This window comes from Boleophthalmus pectinirostris, unplaced genomic scaffold (genome assembly GCF_026225935.1).
Source record: "Boleophthalmus pectinirostris isolate CB_2022bp ecotype Guang Dong unplaced genomic scaffold, ASM2622593v1 HiC_scaffold_22, whole genome shotgun sequence".
In the NCBI taxonomy this organism is placed as follows: Eukaryota; Metazoa; Chordata; class Actinopteri; order Gobiiformes; family Gobiidae; genus Boleophthalmus; species Boleophthalmus pectinirostris.
This window is the reverse complement of record NW_026571190.1, coordinates 4088482-4110405: the sequence shown is the minus strand read 5'-3', so window position 1 is coordinate 4110405 and position 21924 is coordinate 4088482. Positions and strand designations below refer to the sequence as shown.

General features: G+C 37.8%; 1 protein-coding gene across 1 annotated transcript; it reads left to right on the top strand.

Moving 5' to 3' along the window:
- Positions 1–3715: 3715 nt before the first annotated feature.
- On the top strand, positions 3716–20175 carry palb2 (partner and localizer of BRCA2). The gene is made up of 13 exons (XM_055157980.1): positions 3716–4133; positions 5218–5277; positions 5341–5512; positions 7156–8913; positions 10684–11846; positions 12906–13058; positions 13504–13586; positions 13983–14129; positions 15085–15201; positions 15922–16009; positions 16538–16716; positions 18096–18380; positions 20013–20175. Exons 1-12 carry the CDS (start codon positions 4056–4058, stop codon positions 18346–18348), a joined length of 4251 nt encoding a protein of 1416 aa, XP_055013955.1. The 5' UTR covers positions 3716–4055; the 3' UTR covers positions 18349–18380; positions 20013–20175.
- The last annotated feature ends 1749 nt before the right edge of the window (positions 20176–21924 follow it).

Genomic DNA, 21924 nt, shown 5'->3' with positions numbered 1-21924 from the left:
TGTAGGTTCTCTTATCTTATTTTTGCAGCCATGTTGATGAACGCTATTTTATTTAACACCTGTAACGCTAATTGGTTTAGTTTAGCTTAATTGATTCAGACTTCATTTTGCTCAGAATGTCTTTATGTGTGTGTAAGAGTGACATGTTTTTATGACTAACAATAAACTAACTCATTAAAAGTGCATGTCCATTGTGTTTAATTCGCTCGGCTCATTTTAGCGCGTTTAGAATAGCAACAGCGTCATTCTCAGCTGCTTGCGTGTTAGCTTTATTTAATCAGTGTGAAATGACTTTATTTGTTACGACAAATAACATTTCAAACTAACCTTGACGTATCTTTTGACAAGTCCGAGCAACAGATGAAACTAAAAGCAACAGAATTAAGCAGGCACAAGAGTACAAGACTAAAACAACGCACACTTTCATCATTCGTTTCTGTCCTCCACAGTGAGGGGTCAAAGGTTATGTTCATCTCGGTCATGGATCAACTCATGGATAAGAATTCATTATTAACTAATATTATAATAATATCATGAATACTATATACTTAATGATAATTCATACTACTATCCGAATAATTTAACATTTTCTATGCCATACCTTTATTTTGATACAATCATAAACGATAGATTCTGTGCCTTCTTTATCATTATTATTAGTTTGTACGACCATAAACAGACAAAAGGACATCTTTTAAAAAACTAAGAAAAAAGTGATTGTATTTTGAGGATTGAGTATATGGAACAGCCTGAAGGGTGAAAAAAAGTCTAATATAAAAAGTTTATAAAGCATTATATTTTGAAAGATATAGAGCTCTGAAATGAATGAATTATGATTGAAATTGTTTGTTTTTGTTTCTTATTTATACACTAAGTTGTAAGTGAAATTGTAAATGCAAACTTGCTGTTCATACGCTGATTTCTTTCTTGGAATTCTGTCATTATTTAAAAGGGTTAGGCATTATATGTACTTTTTACTTCAGTATACATTTTTTAGTAATAGTTTACTTCAGTATATATTTTTACTTCAGTATATATAAGTATTATATATAAGTATACTTTTTACTAAACTATACTTTTTACTTGAGCCTACAGCACTTTTTAACGTCAGCCTAACCCTTTCAGTCATGATCCATGGGGTTGTAGTCTGTTTTTTTGTTTGTTTGTTTTTTAATGCTGCAAAAATAGTTCTTCAGTAGAAAATACACACATCAAATTCAAGAGTGTTAATTCAACTCGTATATTGTTCATTTTAACACTTTTACCATGTCATATGGGGTCCACAGTAAAATCAGTTAAAACTATACTTTCCAAAGTGAAGAAAGTTCAACACTGGTAAAGTGATATAACCACACTCATCATAGTTGAATTTGACAATGATTAAGATTAGATTTTTTTTAGACTTGTGTATAGTGAAAAACGAATTACTCTATATTGCTATGTTTTAACACTTTATGAAGTAGAAATAGTGTAGAGTGTTCTTCATGTTACACTATTCAATAGTAACTCTTTCTGCAATAAATACAATGTAAGTGCTGTGGTCATTCTAGTTCATAATCCCTTTTACAAATATAAAATAAGGAAAACCACCACAAAATTCCATTTCAGCTTAACTTGTATTAAAACAATGCACATCATACAATCAACACAATTTAAACAAGCCATATCACACAATACTATTTTTGCAAAATACAACCGACAGCAAGAATTCTCTGTGCCCTCAACAGTTGGTATGTTTTTTAAGTTCATTTTTCAATGCAAGCAGCTGATGGATAAATCAAGATTTTGTTTTGAATGAAATTCAGGCATGTTCATCTCCAAAAATGAGAGAAGCATGTCTGACTGTTTGAAACAAGATTTTCTCTCCATTATATAAATGACAATAACAATGTTCACAATAGAGGCAGTCCTGGTAATTATAAACATTAACACTGCAGGAACTTTTTATCTCAAGAGTCAGCCTTTCACTCTTGGGGTTTCTTTTGACACATCCAACGTCCATGTTGTAGACAGTTCTTTGAATAGAGGTGTAAAGTTTGTGAGGGTCTGAGGACCAAGTGCCTTGAAGTATTCACCAAATTCAGCCAGGTCAAAAATGTCATAAAAAACCTCTGTCCTTCCCACTTCAGTCATAGGTAGAAAGGCCGTCCAGGATCAACTAGCAAGAAATGTGACCATACCGATCTGTAAAATAAAACATAGAATAGAATAAATATAACATATTCAAGTAATCACCTTGCAAAACAGGCTATGCAATATTTAATGAGCCATGAATAAAAAAATTTAAATGAATATATAGAAAATATATTATGGTGCATATATCATTTATTTGTGTGTTCCTATTAAGCAGGTTATTCTGTTGCATTAACTGTATGTTTTTGTATACAGGAACCATTCAAATAAATAACTTGAAGGGTAATTAAAAAAATGTTAGCCCCTTAGAAAAGATTATTTTTACATGCAAGACCCACAAGAAACAAAGCATGCCATTAATCATTAAAAAACAGATTGAGATTAAGGCAAAAATTACAACTACTTAGCACCAATGTTGGGGAGTAACATATTACATGTACCAGAGTTACGTAATCAGAGTACAAATTATGAGTAACTGTATTCAGTTACAGTTACTGTTTCAGTGAGTGGTAATTGGATTACAGTTACTTTGTTGAAATAAATGGATTACATGGAGGTATTTTCCTGTTTTCACATTTCCCCCCCACTCATTGCTGGAAACTAAACCAGGTCTAAACTAGATCTAAACCAGGTCTAAACCAGGTCTAAACCAGGTCTAAACCAGGACTAAAACCAGGTCTAAACTAGATCTAAACCAGGTCTAAACCAGGACTAAAACCAGGTCTAAAACCAGGACTAAACCAAGACTAAAACCAGGTCTAAACTAGATCTAAACTAGATCTAAAACAGGTCTAAAACCAGGTCTAAAACCAGGACTAAACCAGGATTAAAACAGGAGTTAACAGGACTAAACCATGCTGCGTGGACGTGTCTCCCCGTCTTCTATCAATTAGATAGAAAATATAAATAAATTTGATAGAAAAAGAAATAGAAGATATTATTAAATATTTTTAATACGGTTTGGTAAAGTCTGGGCTTTTTTATTTTCTTTTAGCAGACAAAACTTCTTATGTTACAATATCCTGGTTTTTGCTTCTCTTCAGCAAATCAAGTAATTCAAAGTATTCAGATTATGTTACTCACTTTAAGTAATTTAATGGATTCCATTACAAACTACATTTTGGGATATGTAATCTGTAATCTGTAGGGGAATACATTTTAAAAGTAACCTTCCCAACACTGCTTAGCACATATATAAAATTCAATTAGTCAATAACGAAATTATTGGTGAGGTTACATTTCGGTTCTACATTTAACCATTTCATGACATACCTGCAATTAGTAAAAAGTAGGGACATCTGGGACATCTGGGACATTTGGGACGTTAAATAAAAACTGGTTTTAAAAGTGTGACTTCCCCTGGTAAATTGGAACATCTGAACAACTTTATAAATGTACACAATTCTATTCAATTTTAATTATTTTATTATTTATTCGTTATATATAATCATTGTCTTTTCTTTTTCTTTTTCTTTTTTTATGTGTGCTAATCGAGGTCTTGGGGCTCCACTGCTCTAGCCTGAGCGCGAGACCGGCTGCAACCGCGGGAAACGTGAAGTGCGTCGAACCCAGAGAGCATCGATCAGTCCTCCACAACATGAGCGCGACACAGCAGCACTAAGCTAAATGAATAACTTTTTTACTTTTACGCACAAGTTATTTATCAACACGACAACATTCCTTGTCGTTAACGCTCCTTTGTATGTGTGTATTTCACCAGGGTGTGCGTCTGATTCGTGCTGTTTATGTAGTTTAACTGGCAAAGTGTGAACCAAGAGCTAGTCGGAGAGTTACACAAATGGCAGGGGCCGGTATATTTGGCAAGATGGAGAAATAAAAAACTGCTGTAAACACGTATGTAGTGGTACACTAGCGTTGACCTGATCCAGATCCATGCCCTGGTCCCAGGAAGAAGGGCCACGATGGAGGACAGGCTGGGGGATCTGCTGCACTGTGAGGAGCAGCTGAGGAGCACTCTGCACAACAACGACAAGGAGAAGGTGAGATGGGAGACACGTACTGAAGTGGTGAAAAAAGTACTAAAGCAAGCAGATATTTTACACATAGGGTGACCACATGTCCCTATTTACCCGGGACAGTCTCGGTTTTGAGCCCTCTGTCCCCTGTCCCAGCAGATTTATCCAAAACCAGTGATTTGTTCCAGTTTTATACAAGAAATGTCCCAGGGGCCCTATTTATGACCAATTTGATCCCTGCCAACAGTAAAGAGAGGCATACATTGTCATTTGTTTGGGTAAAATACAGAAAAGCTGCTGAAAAGTGACCAAATCAGAAAGAAAATGTGGCTATACTGACTCACATGTTAGTTGTGAATAAGTCATGAATTGGCTGAGTGCAGAACAGTTTTCCTTAATTACGCATTTGTTTCCCAATTTTATTACCACCAAAAACGGGGGGTGTCCCAGGTTTAGATTTTGAAAATCTGGTCACCTTAGCATACAAGCTCTATTAAGTAAAGAATGACAAGTAATAAATAACTAAATAGGAGGAATTTGGAATGTACTCAAGTAATTTGTGTAAAATACCGCAGTCATTCAGGTAGAATCTTGGTGTGGTGGGTGAGTTGTTGTACATCTGTAGGGAGTATTATCTGTTACATAGGGCTGGGTTGTTGTTCAGTTGTATGGAGTGTGGTATGCATGTAGTTGTGTATCTCTCACTGTTTGAGTGGAGCTGCAAGAGCCTGTGGGAGAATGATTCCTTAGTCCTTAGAGATTATATAATAATAATTATTATTATTATATATAATTTTGAAATTTTAAAACCCTTTTTTTAAAATAGATTGATAAATAGATTGTGATCTAATCTATCAATTCAGTGCAACTATTACAGTGTAACAATCTAATCTATCAATTCAGTGTAACTATTACAGAATTGTAGCAATTGAGTGGACTTATTATTTTAATTCTTGTGCATGGGTGTATGTATGTAAGGGTGTTGATACTAAAGTGAATTACTCCAGTACAAGTTGTTATATTCTAATACTGTCTAATAATGTCTAACTATGAATGCCTTTGTTATTTCTGTTTCGAAAATCCTGACCTTTGTCTTCATTTTTTTCAGCTTCGTCGAAAGTTGGCACTCTTACAAAAGGAATACCTCCGAACAGCCCAGAGACTCAAGGTAAAGCTCAAAACTATCTTCATGTAATGATCTTTTAACTTCTAAAATGTACTTCTGTGGTAGCGGGCAGAGCAAGTGGACTCGGTGCGCAAGCGTGTGAGGAGCCGGATCACTCGGCGCAACAGCCATGACCAAACCGAAGCAGACTCCAAACCACCACCCCCATCTACAGCGGAGCAGGAAAGAACCAAGGAGTCTCACTCAGACAGGGGTCACACACAGCAGGCTTCTCCAGGTAAGTGTGGTCTATTCAGAGTTAGACCAAAACTGCTGCTGTCTGGCATATTTACAAAGTACTAATACTGAAAAGATGGGGCTATGTATGTTCTGTTTTTATCATTCACACAGGATCCTTAGAAGGTTTTTGATGTAGTGTAGGGACAGCATATATTCTCTGCAACCTGGTTAAATCACAGTGCTGTTATAGCAGGCTATGATACAGGGGTGATATGTGACTTCTAATTATTAAAATTCAGGTTAATGTAATTGACTAGATTATGGGGTATTTGTACTTTTAGATTTGACCTGTATTTAGTGTAATTCTAGCCTTTTAATTGTATTTGTTAACTACTTTATTGAGTGGAGTCCAGAGTACTTTTTCTAGAGTACACATTTTCAGTATTTCTTTCACCACTATTCACAATAATAGTGTAGATATTGTTCAAGTTATGAACATTGTATTTAGATAACATAACTAGGCTATACTATTCATGCCACTGAAGTAGTTTCAAATCAGGACATCCTCCTTACCAGAGAACAGACAAACCTTTCAGTTCACATGTCTTCTGTATATATAATAGTTAGCCTGCAAGACAAGAAAACAAGAATTTGTTTTTTCCCCAAATAATTTATTAGAACTTCCCATATTTTATTTACTCATTTATTAGACAAAGGAAGCTTTTTATCTCAGTGGGGAAATTCCACAATTTCAATCCACAATTCAAGAATACCAGGAGAATAGAAATATGCACTCAGAAATCAAGATAAATAACTATTCTAGAATATTATAATAGAATTAAATGTGATACGACATCAGTGTGCAAGTAGAGCAAAAATACACATTACACTATGTTGTAAAATAAGTGGATATGGCTCCTGTGTGCAGTGCAGCATATGAACAGAATAAACAGTTGGCAACGTGACTTGAGGTGGTGATTCACATTCTGTTACAGTATTGCACATGATGGCTGCAGGTGGAGGACACATGTAGAGGGCTAGCATTGTTCATTGTACAGTCTGACGGCAGGATTGTGCAGTCGAGCAGCACTTATTGCACTTATTTTAACAAAAACTTAACAGAACAACACAGAAGGGGTACACAGAAATAGACTGACTGTATATTATTGTTACAGCACTCCATCTTTTATACCACACTGTAGATTAGGCCAGAATCAATTCCCTTGCCAGTATCATTCATAATAGAGTTGCAAGATGAACTGCAATCAAATCGAAATAGCAGTTTGACCAGACGCAAATCACAAAGGCTGTATTTATTTTTATTTTTTTTATCATTAAAACTAACTGCAAAGGTAAAAATCATTCAGCCCTAATTCACAACACAGAACGGCTGCACACATATCTTACTTTGGATACTGGGCCAATCTTAGCAGGGATGTCATGATTATTCAGTTAATGCATCATTGTGATTTTTCAGCTCACAATATGAATTGTAAAAGCAAAAGAATAATAATCATGACAATTTTAGAAGCAAATTTAACTTAATTTCCATTCAATCTATACTCCAAAAAGTACAGAAATGAAAGATACTTAAGGATTTCATTGTTGTTTGCTGTCAGTAATCATGAATAACCATTACATTTCTGTGTTTCTTCTCACAATAATTGTAAATATATTAGTTGTCTCTTGTCTTTTCAACAGGTCTGGCCACTGCTGTCGAAAGGAGCCCTGTAAAACATAACCAGACTGTTCACTTCTCCCTCGTATCTGACACGGCCTACACCCCGACCTCCGACTCCAGCCAGGACTCGGCTCAGATCCCCAAAAGCAGCCCCGCCCTCCGCCTCCGCTCCCGCCGCAGCCGCCTCCGCTGGGCAAAGAAGAGCGCCCAGTCAAACCCAGCAACCGCCATCAGCCTCGACCAACCAGAGAAGTCCCAGGATGGAGAGAGGAAACACTTCAATGATCCACCTGTTTTACAGGAAAGTGAAGAGCTGTTCTCATCTGAAAATGAGTCGTCCTCTCTGCTGCTACCACACTGGAACTTGCAAGGTCCCGTACAAAAACAAGAGACTGCAAACCAACAGCTAGTAATTGAAAAGGGAATAGATACGGTTTTGAATAGCGAAGAAAAGGCACCAAACTCCCAAAAAACAAACAACTGTTTTCTTTCCCATTCACGTAAACATCTTCTAACTTTGAATGATTGCGCAGAAGATGCTAAGGAAGAAAAAGAAGAGACCATGAAACAACAGTTAGCTCTAGACAAGGGAGCAAATATGGTCTCAAATAGTGAAAAGAACTCATCAACTTCTTTGCTGCTTGAAGCTAAAGAAGTTTCGCCACGCAAGGACTACAGTAACTTTAGTTTAGAAGTACTAGATGTATACAAAAATGGAAAACACCAGGTAGAACAATCCAAGGTTGAAAAAGAAGAGACTGCAAACCAGCAACTAAGTTCAGAAAAGGAGGCTGATATGGTCTCAAATAGTGAAGAAAATTTCTCAAACTCTGATTTTTTTCTGTTTCAGTCTGAATACATTTCTCCATATAAAGACAACGATACAAACCACTCAGAACTAGGAGATGTTTATAAGAATGGAAACCATCAGGCAGAAGACCAACAGGTAACTCTAGAAAAGATGGTCAATGCAGCCTCAAATAGTGAAGAAAAATCGTCAAACTTTGCATCTTTGCAAATGGAAACTAAAGTATGTCCATTTAAAGACAGTCATAAAATGTATTCAAAGTTGGACGACGTTCTTGAGAAAGGAAATCAACAGCAAATACAGAGGAGCACAAGTCCTTCAAACACTACTGAGGTCAAAGTGGGGAAGACCCAACCAGAACTCAGTGGCCAGAGACTCGTAGATTCTTGCACTCTCATCGATGGACTGCTTTTCCCGGCGGAGTACTACGTCAGAACCACCCGGCGCATGTCTGTGTCGCAGAGCCAGCCCGATATGAATGCCGTCATTTTGTCCCATCTCCATAAGGGCAGGCAGAGGAGGGGCAGGGGTAGAAGGCTGAATCTGACAGTTTCAGAAGATCGGTCCGTTCTGGAAGCTACTAAAGATGTTTCTGGGAGTAACAGTCCCAGCTCTTCTGAGTTCTCTCTGAGCTTAGATGGAGCTTCAGTTTCAGCAACTCCGAGCAGAGGAAGGCGAGGGAGAAGAGGAAGAAGAGGTAGGGGTAGAGGTCGAGGAAGACATCAAGAAGATGTGAAAGAAATAGTAAATAAAACACAGGCGAAGGACTTCTTTGTAGCGTTGTCCACTCCTAAGTGTGAACTCATGTGTAAAGATCCAGAGTCAGAGGAGGTCCAACCTAAAGACGCATGTGGTGTAGTTAATGAAGCTACAGTACTAGAAGACGCACAGACTCTGAATGTACAGGAGAATGACCCTATAGTTCTCCCAACCCACCAAAGCCAGACGAATGATGTACAGGAAAAGGCTGGTAAGTTTTAAAATTTTATGAAATCCAATGTTTGTGCTGTAATTAAACTGATAATATACTCAGGAGGCTACAATGTCATATCTTTGTTAAAAATACTGTGAAAAGATACAAAGTGCAATCACATTTGTTTGTGTGATTATTGATAGCAGTAACATCTTAATGTATGGCAGTGTTTTTCAAATTGTGGTACAACCTTCTTCAGGTGATGCTTGGACAACTCTACAGTTTGTGGGTTTGCTTAGTTTCATTTTTTTAACCTTTTTTTAGTCCTCCTTTGGATAATTTGCTTGTTTAAAACTACAGTGATGATGATGTAGTCCCATTTTAGACCTGGTTTAGCCCTAGATTAGTCCTAGAATAGTCCTGTTATAGACCTGGCTTAGTCCTAGATTAGACCTGCAATAGTCCTAATATAGACCTGGTTTAGATTTGAAACTTGGCGTGAAAAGTTTGAGAGACACTTCTAAATGGAATAGTCCTGTTATAGACCTGGTTTAGATCTGATTCTTGGCGTGAGAAGTTTGAGAGACACTTCTAAATCGAATAGTCCTGTTATAGACCTGGTTTAGAGCTGATTCATGGCGTGAGAAGTTTGAGAGACACTTCTAAATGAAATAGTCCTGTTATAGACCTGGTTTAGATCTGATTCTTGGCGTGAGAAGTTTGAGAGACACTTCTAAATGAAATAGTCCTGTTATAGTCCTGTTATAGACCTGGTTTAGTCCTAAATTAGACCAGCAAAAGCCCTGTTGTAGCCCTGGTTTAAATCTGATACTTGTCGTGAAAAGTTCGAGAGACACTTCTGTATGGAATAGTCCTGTTATAGACCTGTTATAGACCTGTTATAGATCTGTTATAGATCTGTTATAGACCTGGTTTAGATCTGGTTTAGTCCTAGATTAGACCTGCAATAGTGCTATTATAGACCTGGTTTAAGTTTGAGAGACACTGATGTATCAAGTAGAATTGAGTACATGCGTACTGTATCACTATATATTTCCATCAAATATATTTTTATTAAAGACAAAGACATCAAAGAGACAAAATGAAAATATACAGTACCATCACAAAAGTAAACAGTATATTATAATAACAAAGACCAATCATATAAATGATCATAAAAAATCCAAAATAAGTAGCAAACATAGCAAGAGACTGATAAGGCATAATTATATCGATGTAAATGTACACATAAAAATGAAATAAATATTGTAATACAAAAATATCTCTACAATCTACAAGAGGTCGTGAGGAAAACAGTGCAAAGATTAAGTAATGATTGACAAGACATAGGGTTATTTATTGCATAAGAGTGACTTGTTGTACAGTTGTAGGGAGTATTATCTATTCCATAAGGGTGAGTTGTTGTACAGTTGTAGGGAGTATTATCTGTTCCATAAGGGTAAGTTTTTGTACAGTTGTAGGGAGTATTATCTGCTACATAAGGGTAAATTGTTGTACAGTTGTAGGGAGTATTATCTGTTACATAAGGGTAAGTTGTACAGTTGTAGGGAGTATTATCTGTTACATAAGGATGAGTTGCTGTACAGTTGTAGGGAGTATTATCTTTTACATAAAGGTGAGATTTTGTACAGTTGTAGGGAGTATTATCTTTTACATAAAGGTGAGATTTTAAACAGTTGTAGGGAGTATTATAGTATGAATGTAGTCCTGTATCTCTGACTGTTTGAGCAGAGCTGTAGGAGCCTGTTGGAGAATGAGCTCCTCTGTTCCTCTAACATGTCCGTCTTTCCTTGTTGTCTCCTCCAGCTCCAGAAGAGTGGCCCTCCCTCCTCCTGCCCTCCTCTCCCCAGACCGACCTCCCCTCTCTCTCCCCTCTCCCTCCATCCTCTCTCTTCCAAACCCTGCTCCGCTCCGACATCCAGCTTCCACTCGACTTCCACCTCCCAGACGACGAATTCGGCTCCCTGAAGCTCCTCAAACTTCAACAAATCGTTTCTGGAGTGGAACGACTCGAATCCGCATCCGGCAAGACCGCAACCGCTACCAACCACTGCGCACACTCACCTCCGCTTAGTCCTGCGCCTCCCTCCCCCACACCTGAGGCAGAGCTTGCTTCACCGAATGGCAAAGCAAACAAAATAGACGATAACATTGAAGTTTTAAACCAGGAAAAGCAGATTGGATGTTCTGATTCAACGATTTTAAATGCAATGTCTTCAGAACCAGAATGTAAAAATGTGACTTCAAATATATATTTAAAACATCAAAATTCAGAGCAGCAAATTGACAGCCAAGATCAGATTTCCACTCTAAATAGTACAACACTTGAGAAGGAAGGCACGGTAAAAGATATAACATCTTTTCCTGAAAACCAAACACAAAATGGGACTGATGCTGCAAAGCCCAAATCTTCAGGTAATGCTGATTCTCAGTGTTTGAATTTAGAAATTAACATCTTGAAAAATGACAGTCATGTTCATGAATTAGAGAGTGATCAGGATATTCCACCAAACAATAATTCACCTCAGACTTTTAAAAATATTCGAACAAAAACTGACAAATTCGAATGTGAAAATTTGGCAGACCGCCGCGTCCCCTCACAGCTGCTCCTGAGCCCCTCCCTCTGCTCGGCGTCCTGCCCCCTCGCCCTGCCCCTGGTCGGTTTTACCCCCCGGCAGGAGAGGCCCGAGCTGGGCGTGGCGTCTCCGCTCTCGCCCCCTCTCCTCACCCCTCCTCCGCATCACAGCCCCAGCTCCGAGGCCCTGTCTCCCCCCGCCCTCTCGCCATGCCCCTCCCTCAGACCTCTGCCCCCCAGCCTGCCCCCCACTCCGTCCGCTCACCCAAGCCACGGTCAATGTGAGGGCCCGGAGCCACAGGAGCCCAGACTGACGGGACCAGCCCTGAATCAGCAGAAGGCAGGTGTCCCGAGACATGAAGAGGAAGCTCCAGACGACACGTGCACTTTAAATGTATGTACACTTGGTTTGTCAAAAGCATCAAAAAACTGATACTAATCTAGAAACTCATTGGCGCAGGTATCAACGCTAAAAAAGTCATATTCACAGGACAGAAATGAACCTGAATCTTGAATGTGTTTAGAATGATCTTGAGTTGTATCAGAACAAATATAAGAGCACATAGACTAGTATACACATAACATGAACCACTGTGGAACCTAATATAAAAGAAAGCGTGACCATTTAATGTTTAAAATTACATTCTATTGTCTCAAATATATTCTATTGTCTGCAAACTGTTTCAAATGAACTAGTTCTGATTTTTATGTTTTTAAGACGATGAAGGTCCAATGTGTAACTTTTCTGGAGAATTTGTCACCTATGTGCTTCCTGAGAGATCAGATTTTTTTCCGTGGAATATTCCAGAGTATGGTATTAAACATCTATCTTGTGTTTTTTCAATGGCAGGTGTTTTTATTGCTCAAAAATACACTAAAAACATGCTTTCTTACTGAGAGCGGGGTCGCCACTCCAGAAACCTGCCCTGTAACTTGGCCTGGTGGTGTCACCTGCTTGTCTTCATGGAAATAATCAGATTTAATGCCATACTGGAACATTCTAGGCATAGCAGTAGCATATCCATGGTGACAAGCAGGTGCACATTGACTTCCTTCTGGTAAATTTGTGTTTCACTTACCCACTGTTGGCAGCAGAGGGCACCAAATTCAAGTATTCAAAAAACACATTGTCTACATATGTTGGATTGATTTGTACAATGTGTACCATTATGCAGGTATTTAAACTTTGAAAGTTTTAAATCTCTATTGAAAAGTTACCTTTTTACACTGGTGTTTGACACAGGTTGAGCACTGTTGTTTTTTACCTCCTATTTTCTTGTTTTATAACACAGTTGTATTTATTGCACGACTGTTATTGTGCTTTTTAGTTATTTTCAATCTGTCTAATACTTTGGTAAGTGTTGATTGTATTTTAAACGTGCGTTATAAATAAACTTTGACCTGGCCTTGATCTAAACTCAGCAGAGTTAAGCAGAGTATTTTGTGTGTACAGGCAGGGTCCCGAGGCAGCCTGGTGGACATGTGCTGTGTCTCCTCCTCCTCCGGCTCTGTGAGTGTGGCTACAGCCAGGAAGTGGAGCGTGAGTGTGTGGAGACAGGGACAGACCAGTGACTGGACACTCGCCCACACATGGAGCTTTCAGGAGGTCAGCTCACTACAGTCTTCCACTGTGCACTAAAGATATAATAAATAATAGTGATTTTAATAGTGATTGCAAGTGTTGCTCCAATCAGTTACAAAACAGTGAAAAGTAAAAGGGATTTCATTCTGTTGTTAATGATACAGATGCACATTCTGTTCTCTTGTTGTGCCTGTGGAAACCTGGATGAATGCTGCTGTCTAATCTGTCTAATCTACTGTATTCTTTTCTTCCAGGTTAACAATATAAATAGTAATTGTTTTAAATAATCATGATCTCAGTTATGAACCAGATATAATCAAGCAGTTCTACTGTTCTGGAGATCATTTCATTTAGATTTGTAAAAGTTTGCTTCTCTTTTGCTACATTGCTTTAATTTTGTGTATTGCTTGTCCAAAAGATAACATTGTCATGAATACTGTCATAAACTGTTACTGTGTTTTGTTTGCAGCCTGTACTCTGTGTGTTTCCATTCCCAGACACCCCAGACCACTTCTGTTTGACACTGGGCCAACTGGAAATCACACAAGTCAGGTGAAGAGAGAATATGAAGAATATACAGTCACTTCATTATATTAGTTATTACATTAGATCTATCATATATTGTGAAAATGTATTAGAAATGTATTTTTAATGATTTTTATTTAAGCCCCACCATTTATGGAATTAAGCCAAAAAAAATCTGCTCAAATAAAAGCCTGTTCTTACATGTTGGATGTTTTCATTATACTAACCTGACTCTTTATTTGGCCTGGAGGAGGGCATCTGCTGAAAATATTGTTCTTTGGCTATAATATTTCACAGTATTTCATACAAATAATCTATCTCTGTTGACAATGAAACCAGAAAGCTACACGGTGTTGCTTTAAGTTGTAAAGTGATGTAGTCTGAGTCCATAATGAATCTGTCTTGTGTTCGCTCTGGTCGTAGGGTGCTGTCCTGTTCCACTCTGGTCCAAAGTGTGCTGTGTTCCCGGGCTGCTCACATGGCCATCTCTGCTCCTAAGTCTAGAGTGGTGTGCTGCTGTCACAGCTCAGCCTCCTCCAGTCTGCAGGTCTACACTCTGTCTGACAGAAGGTGAGACCGTGAGGGTTGCTATTGTGACAAGAAACAGGAGAATTGAGTATTTGTATATTATCATGAAATGCTAGTTTAGTGACAACTCTCATCTAATATCTTGCATGTCCTCTAGTATGTGACCAGCTTTTAAAGTCAAGTTAAAGGTGACACATTAGTATAGATATAGTTATAACATAGTTATAATTTGATTGATTCCTGCTTGTTTGAATAATCCTGTATTCTCCTGCATTTAAGGCACAACTGATCAGGAAATTTCTGTATTCACCTACCCCCCATCTCTGGCCACTGCTCTATACTTATTTGGAATTATTTTAAAAATGTAGAATCCAGGTCATACATGTTGGCAGTTAAAACAAAGTCAGTGATTAAAATCTGCTGCTGGCTACAGTGAAATGACAATATGAGCATAAATGTCACAATCAGTTCTGCACGTTTGTTTCTGTTTCTAAGCCATTTGAAATTAATGTTGCACTTTACAATGAACAAGATGTGAAATTCTGATCTGTCTTTGGAGATCTGGAGACAAACTATTAATAAAGGGTTCCAGTGGAACACTATTACCACATGACATCATAAGGTGGAACGGAATGTTTTCTGTTCGAGAGATGAGCTCAGTCTACATATGCAGGATTTGTGTGTTAAACGTGTGTGAATGAAACAAAACACTACTCCAGGTCTGTTTTTGATGACGTAACAACATTATAACACACTTTAAATCTCACAAGAGTCAATTGTGTGTAATATGGAACCTTTAATACTAAATACCTGGGGGAAATATAACATGTTCTCTAATGTGATATAAAGACCGTGATAAAATGTACATTAAGATTAACTTTTTTGGAGAATAAATTGAATTAAAATGGTCATGATTATTCATATTTTGTGAGTTTGTAGTGACCAGAATATCTCTTATTATTGATTAACCGTGATAATGTTGTCCTGTCCCCTGCAGCCCTCCACAGGCCCGGGCCCTGGTGGCTCCTGGGGCCCTCCTCAGCTCTGTGGCTCCTGTAAAGGGACTCCCAGATGCTCTGATTGGGATGGACCAGTCTGGCTCCCTCTTCATCTGGTGAGATCTGTCATCAAGGATTTTTCATAATTATAATGAAATGCTTTGGGCACAAACATAAAGAGGTAAAGACATGAACTGAAATGTGAATACAAAACATGAAAACATAAGAACTTTGCTCTGTTTTTTTGAAGCAGCGTTCAATTACAGGGATGGGGTACTGTTAAAGCATTTACTACTAAAAATACCAAAATAGGACTTGAGTAATGACACTGAAAAAATGTAAGTGGAATAGTTGTAATGCTAATTTAGTAGCGCTTTAGATCAATCTTTTATGCAAAACTTGATAAACTGAACTGTTTAATGCTGAATTAAGAGGCTTTAGATCACAATCCACTTCTCCTGAGGAGCAGAAACAGCACTGCACTGGAACAAATGGAACTTGTGTTGTACTCATTAACCAACTTGATTTTAAATGTAACTAATTACATCTACAGGCTAGAAGTATACTCAAATACAAATACTGATACAGGTTAAGAAATCTACTCAAAAAAGTAGAATTACTCAAAAATGTTCTCAGTTACAGTAATGTAAATATTTGTACTTACTTACTTTACACCCCTGACCTAAGCTTGTGGTTTTAGATAATGATTATCTTAAAAATAGAGTATCCAGAAAATACTTCCACTAAATAAAAATGCTGGACTAAACCACTGTCACCATAGCAGATAGAATAGTGTTCCGTGGTTCCTCTCTAACATGAGTGTGTTTGTGTGTCAGGAACATGGAGACAGGGCATCTGCTGAAGAAGCTCACACTGGGACATGGGCTCGCACACTCAGCCTGCCTCAGAGGATACTCCACTCATGTAAGAAATAGCACCTACCACCATTTCACCTACCCCCTATCTCCGCCTACAGCTCTGAATGTAGATTCTTTGAAAAATGTACATTCTGGGTCAAACATGTGGAATTAAAAATGTTGCATAGCCATTTTTAAACATGAATGTTGTCTTTATTGGGACAGTCTTGCAAAAACATGCATAGAAAAATAACTTAAATGTATATTTATAGTGCACATAGTAAATATCTTTTATGCTACAAGCAAAGTCAATTGTCAAACATAGTGTATAAACATAAAACATGAAGATGTCCTGCTTGTAGTGAAATGCCTCAATGAAGCAGCAGAAAATGAGTTCTACATTAAGTCACTGGACCTGTTTCTAATATTAATTCACTTTAAATATTACACTTTACGAAGAACAAAATGTAAAATAATGACTTGCATGTGTTCTAGTTATCACTAGAATATTAAAAAGCATAATATGTCCTCTTTAATCCTCTGTATTTATCATGAGTGAAGTTCAGATGACTGATTTGTGTTTGATTGTCCACAGGGGGTGCTCTTTGTCCTGCTGCAGCACCACTTCCCGGGGCCCCTGAAGGAGCTGGATGGAGATCAGGAGATAGAGGTGGAGGAAGAGGAGTCTGTGTTTTCTCTGGTGGCTGCTAACCCAAAAAATGGAAAGTCAGTGGTGGCTACTGCCTTGTGTCCACCAAACCAGTGGAGTGGCAGGTGAGGAGAATGTACACAGTCTTTAAAACTGTACTTCAGCTCATGGATTCAGACTGTATATTTAGATTTAAAGGTGCTTTATGCAACGTTTCTGGTGGAGGGAGACAAGCAGGAGACACCCCAGGCCAAGTTGCAGGTCAAACGTGAGAATGATGGTCTTTGTAAGTCCCTGTGCGGAAAACCAGCCTTGTAATATGATGAACGCCTGACCTGAAGAAAATTCTCCTGTGACTCCCTGACTCCTTGGCATTTTTTGGCAACCTTTTATGTTTCTGTATGTGATTATACTGCGTTTTTGTCATAGAAAATGTATTGTACAAGAAGAAGTTTATGACAAAATCAAATTGTCTGTCCAACGGTGGTCCACCCTGCCTCATCTTCTGAAAAGCTAATGGACAATAACTGAGAATACTAGTGATGTGTCAAGATGTTTGTGAGAGCTATGGACTTAGATTTAAATACATACTTTGGATACCAGGTAGCCCAGCTTTAAGAGGTTTTCTCATCATTAACTCACTCCAGCATGTGTGAGTGATTCATGTTTGTTTTATTGCCATTCAATTATAGCACTATTGCTCTGAAAATTCCTGTTTTCACCTACACTCCCAATACACAACTTTTCAGCTCTGTGATTTTGAAAAGGAAGTCAATGGACCTGTCTGAATTATTAAATTGTTTTATGACAAAGGAAGAAAAAGTACAATAATAATCAGTGTGAATATGATTTTTAAAAAAGCAGACCAATGATGGCACATCTTTACTACAAAATGATCCGATACATATAATGTATAAATAATGAGTCAAAACATGATAAAGACATTTAAGGGCCTATTTTACACTCCTTTCAGAGCTATGTTATAATGTCGTTTCCTCATCACAAACAGACCTGGAGTTGTTTTGTTTCAGTCAGACATGTTTAACACACAAACCCTGCACATTTAGGTTCTTCTCTCAAACTGAAAACACTCCATCTCGTGATGTCACGTGGTAATACAGGAAGTGTTTCACTGTGTTTTTAAATGTCATACACCTTCACTAGAAACATTTGGATAATTTCATCCCTGGAACTGCCGATCTCTACTGAACTAAAGGTAAAAGAACACGGACATCAAAAGGTGGAACAGAGCATTTTGAGCTTTGGGGATGTAGACAGACTAATAAACCAGGATTACTCAAACATGTGAATGAAACAAAACACAAGTCCAGGTCTGTTTTTGAGGAGATAACAACAGTGCAACATGACTTAAAGCTCACAAGGGTCAATTTTGCACAATATATATTAATATTTTAACAATATTTATAGATGTTAAAATGAAAACAAGAAACAAATCCCCATTCACTCTAAGCACTGAGTTGTTCATTCATCTGCTCTGTTCCAGGCTGACTGTGACAGATGTATCGGGCTCCTGTGTCCTGGGCCTCAGTCAGAAAGGCAGTGTGTGTGTGTGGGACCTGGAGCACCCAAGGGACCCGCGGCCAGTGTGTGCTGCCCCGAGGAGACAGGGCTGGCAGCTGGCCCGGTGGGGGTCCCCGGGCATCCTGCTGACCGCTCTGCGCACCGGAGAAGTGACGCTGCACCGTTATACTCAAGGGAATACCACTGTCATCACAACACTGAAGCATCCGGAGTAAAAACGTGTTCAGGGATTCAAAACTGTTTAAAGGTACGCTATGGAACTTTTCAGGTGGGAGGTCATCAGCTTGTCTTCATGGAGATTTTGTCACTTTGCCTGGAATGTTCCACAGTTTGACAAGAAAGAGGGGATATTATGCAAAATTGACTCTTTGGAGCTTTCTATCATGTTATATCATGGTTCCCTCATCAAAAACATGCCTGTAGAGACATCATCCATACAGAAAAATTTGAATGATTAAAACAACAGCAACAACACTCCCACTTCATGGTTTCTTTCATTTATACCATATTTTCCGCACTATTAGGCGCTCTGGATTATAAGACATTTAATGGTCTATTTTCAGTGGTGGCGTATAGGGAGGGTGCTGTCTGGGACCGCTGGATTGTCGGCGTGTTCGCAGTGACTCAGTTGTTCAGTTGTGTCTAGAAGTGGCACATTGCACTCGCTTTTTCGGTTCGTTCCTCTGTTCTTTTCCTCGTCGGCGTGGACTGATGAGTGTGTCTGTGGGTGTTTTTCGCTGTGCGGTCGTTGTCTGCTCCGTGTGTGTGTTTGCGTGCGCTGCGGGTGGTGCAGCTTTGTAGTTTACTGAAGTCGTGCTGGGACACCTGAGTGGATTCGTGTATAGGGCGCTCTGGATTGTGGGGCCCGCAGTCCTTTTTTGATGCTGTTAGAGGCTTAAGAGCGCATCATATAGTGAGGAAAATACGGTACAGCAATTTAGAAGGAAGCGTAAAACATAAAGCTCCTAAAGGTATTAGTAAAAAATATGTATATTAATTAAATAAATAAATAATGGAGAGCTAAAATTAGATGAAGACTAAGTAAAATAATAATAATAATTACAGTTAAATTCAAGTGTAATAATAATAGTTTAATTTAATCAAAATGACTTTCAAATAAAAGTGAAATTTAAAAAATACATTTTGAGTTTAAAAATATGAACAATCACAGCGGACCTCAGATCCTCAGGTCGACTGTTTCCACAGACGGGGGCCGTAAAAACTGAACGTCACCTCAGCGTGAGTTTTAGATTGGACTCTTGGGACAGTTTAAAGACGAGACCTGAGGACCTGAGAGTCCGAGAGGCTCATGTGATAAAAGCAGATCAGATAAATAAATAAGACTAAGACCATTAAGAGCTTTATAAACCAATAAAATCAATCCTGAAGCTCACTGTAAACCCTCTTTATGGTTAGCTGTAAGATTCTGTCCAATGCCCAAGCCTGTGTCCCCCACGCTCCCACACAAAAATTCTCCATAAATATACAAAAGCATGATGCAAAACTATACACTACAACTTCACAAACCTGATGTGAAATGCTGTAGTTTAGTTGGCAGAATGCAGACAGATTGTGATGTGACAGCTCTCTGAAATGGGAGAGACTTGGCGCAGAGAGCAAAACGCGAGGGGACTCAGAGCATCAAAAACAAAAGTGAAACTTATAAAAGATGTTCATATGTGGTTTTTGGCAAATATAGCATTTTCAAAACAATGAAAGGTACCACCATACAAAGTTACAGGCACCTTTAAATGAATATCTGCATGATAGTTCAGGTTAATGCTATACTGTGGAATATTCCAGGTAATGTAATAGCATCTCCATGAAGTCTGTGTACCATTATTGCATTTATTTAATTCTTGATGTTTTTGTTGCTTAGAAATTGCCTTGGAAGACGCGTATTCAAACTGTGTCTCACCTGCGTGTGTCCATGGAGATGGATAACGAAAAGTTCCATAGTTTCCCTTTAAATATCTTGCTTTTGGAGATGTGTTTGCTAAGCATGTTCTGCTGACTGTTTGACACTGTGCTTTTGAAGAGATGTACTGTACATTTATAGATTTTAACTATTATAAAGAGTTGTTTTTATGGTTAACATTAAACTGTATGATTTCAGTTTGGAGTGTCTTTGTTTTTTTTCTTAACTTAAATGATCTGATCTTGAAAATGTTCTACTAAAATAATACACACATTTAGTGAATTTTTGTTATCAGTGTACACAGACTCCAAAACAGGAATCTGCTGAGAGGAGATTTTCTATTATTTTCAGTCCTAAACTTGTGAAATTGGAGGTGGTAGTTATTATGTGGTAATAACTACTGACTCATAAGAATACAAGAAGCTACATTCTGTTATCTCTTGTTATTCCTAGTGATCTCCGGCTTACACTCTTGACTCTTGGCTTGACTCTCTGTATAGAAATATGTTCAGAAGCTACATGTATTTTACTGCAGTCTATAGAATATTCCATCTGTCCTTGGTCAAATCCACTGTACATTATTGTCACTGATAATATCTGTAGAACATGGCAACAAAAAGGGAAATACAGGGTTTCCACAGTCATGGAAATCCTGGGAATGTCATACAAATTAAAAATGTCATTTTCCAGGCCTGGAAAAGTCATGGAATGAAAGTCTGTGTCTTTTGTTTAAAAGAGACGACAATAAATGCACTGACTGGATTTTGAATGATAAAAACTAATAATACCAAACCATAAGGTGAGTGGAAAGGGTTAACATCTCATATTTATCCATAAAATTATGATCAATTCTACACATTGTCACTGACAAAATTTCTAAACTTTTCCATGACTTTACAACGTGTACAAAGAGTGGGAATCCTGGAAATCCTTTTTGCCATTTTTTTTTAAACATATCAGTTTTTGCAAATGAACTCTTCAAATGTTTAATCATCATTAACAAACATGGACAAAAAGTGCTATTACTCATTATAAGTGATTAATTAAAAATGTTATTGAAAACAATTCATCATATACAAACAATTTGCAAATGTTTATGAATCATTCATTACAATTTTTAGTAAATGAGAGAGATGATCCAATCAATCCAATCCACTTTATTTCTATAGCACATTTTATAAACATGACAGTTTCCAAAGTGCTGCACAACAAATTAATACAATAAAACACAGTCAATCATAATTAATAATAATAACAATACATAAAAAGTGTTAAGATGCATAAAGCTAAAAATGATTTTTAAAAACGAATTCATTCATTTAATTTAATTGTAGATAAAGACAACCACACAACTCACCCTCTGTTAAAAGCCAGAGAATAAAAGTGGGGCTTAAAATGAGATGAGACCATGAGTTAATGGTTAATAAACATTTAGTAATGAGTTGAATAATGCAGAGATGAGCTAGGAGTTTTGTTCAGGAGTGCAGCTACTTAAAATTTAACAACAAGTACAAGTCGAGTCTCTGTTATAAAAAGCTAGTGTGCAAATGGGGCTGTTTTAAAGTTGCAGTGTTTTTCTTTGACCACTAAGGGGCACCAGAGTACTCCGTTATCAGTCTATGGTCATCCTGTCCAGGAGTCCGCACGTTTTTCACATCTCTTTCCATGAAATAATAAAAATCCTTAAAATAAAGCTCCACCGCATGAGATTTCAGATAAATACACAGACTGAAATAAAAGATTTTTACTTTATTAGTTTGTAACTTCTGGTGGAAGACGATATTAGTGCTTTTACCCTACTCACATGCTTGTTTTTCTAGATATTTTTGAGCTTTATAACCACCTGTAATTGAATAAATGTAAGTTAGAGCTG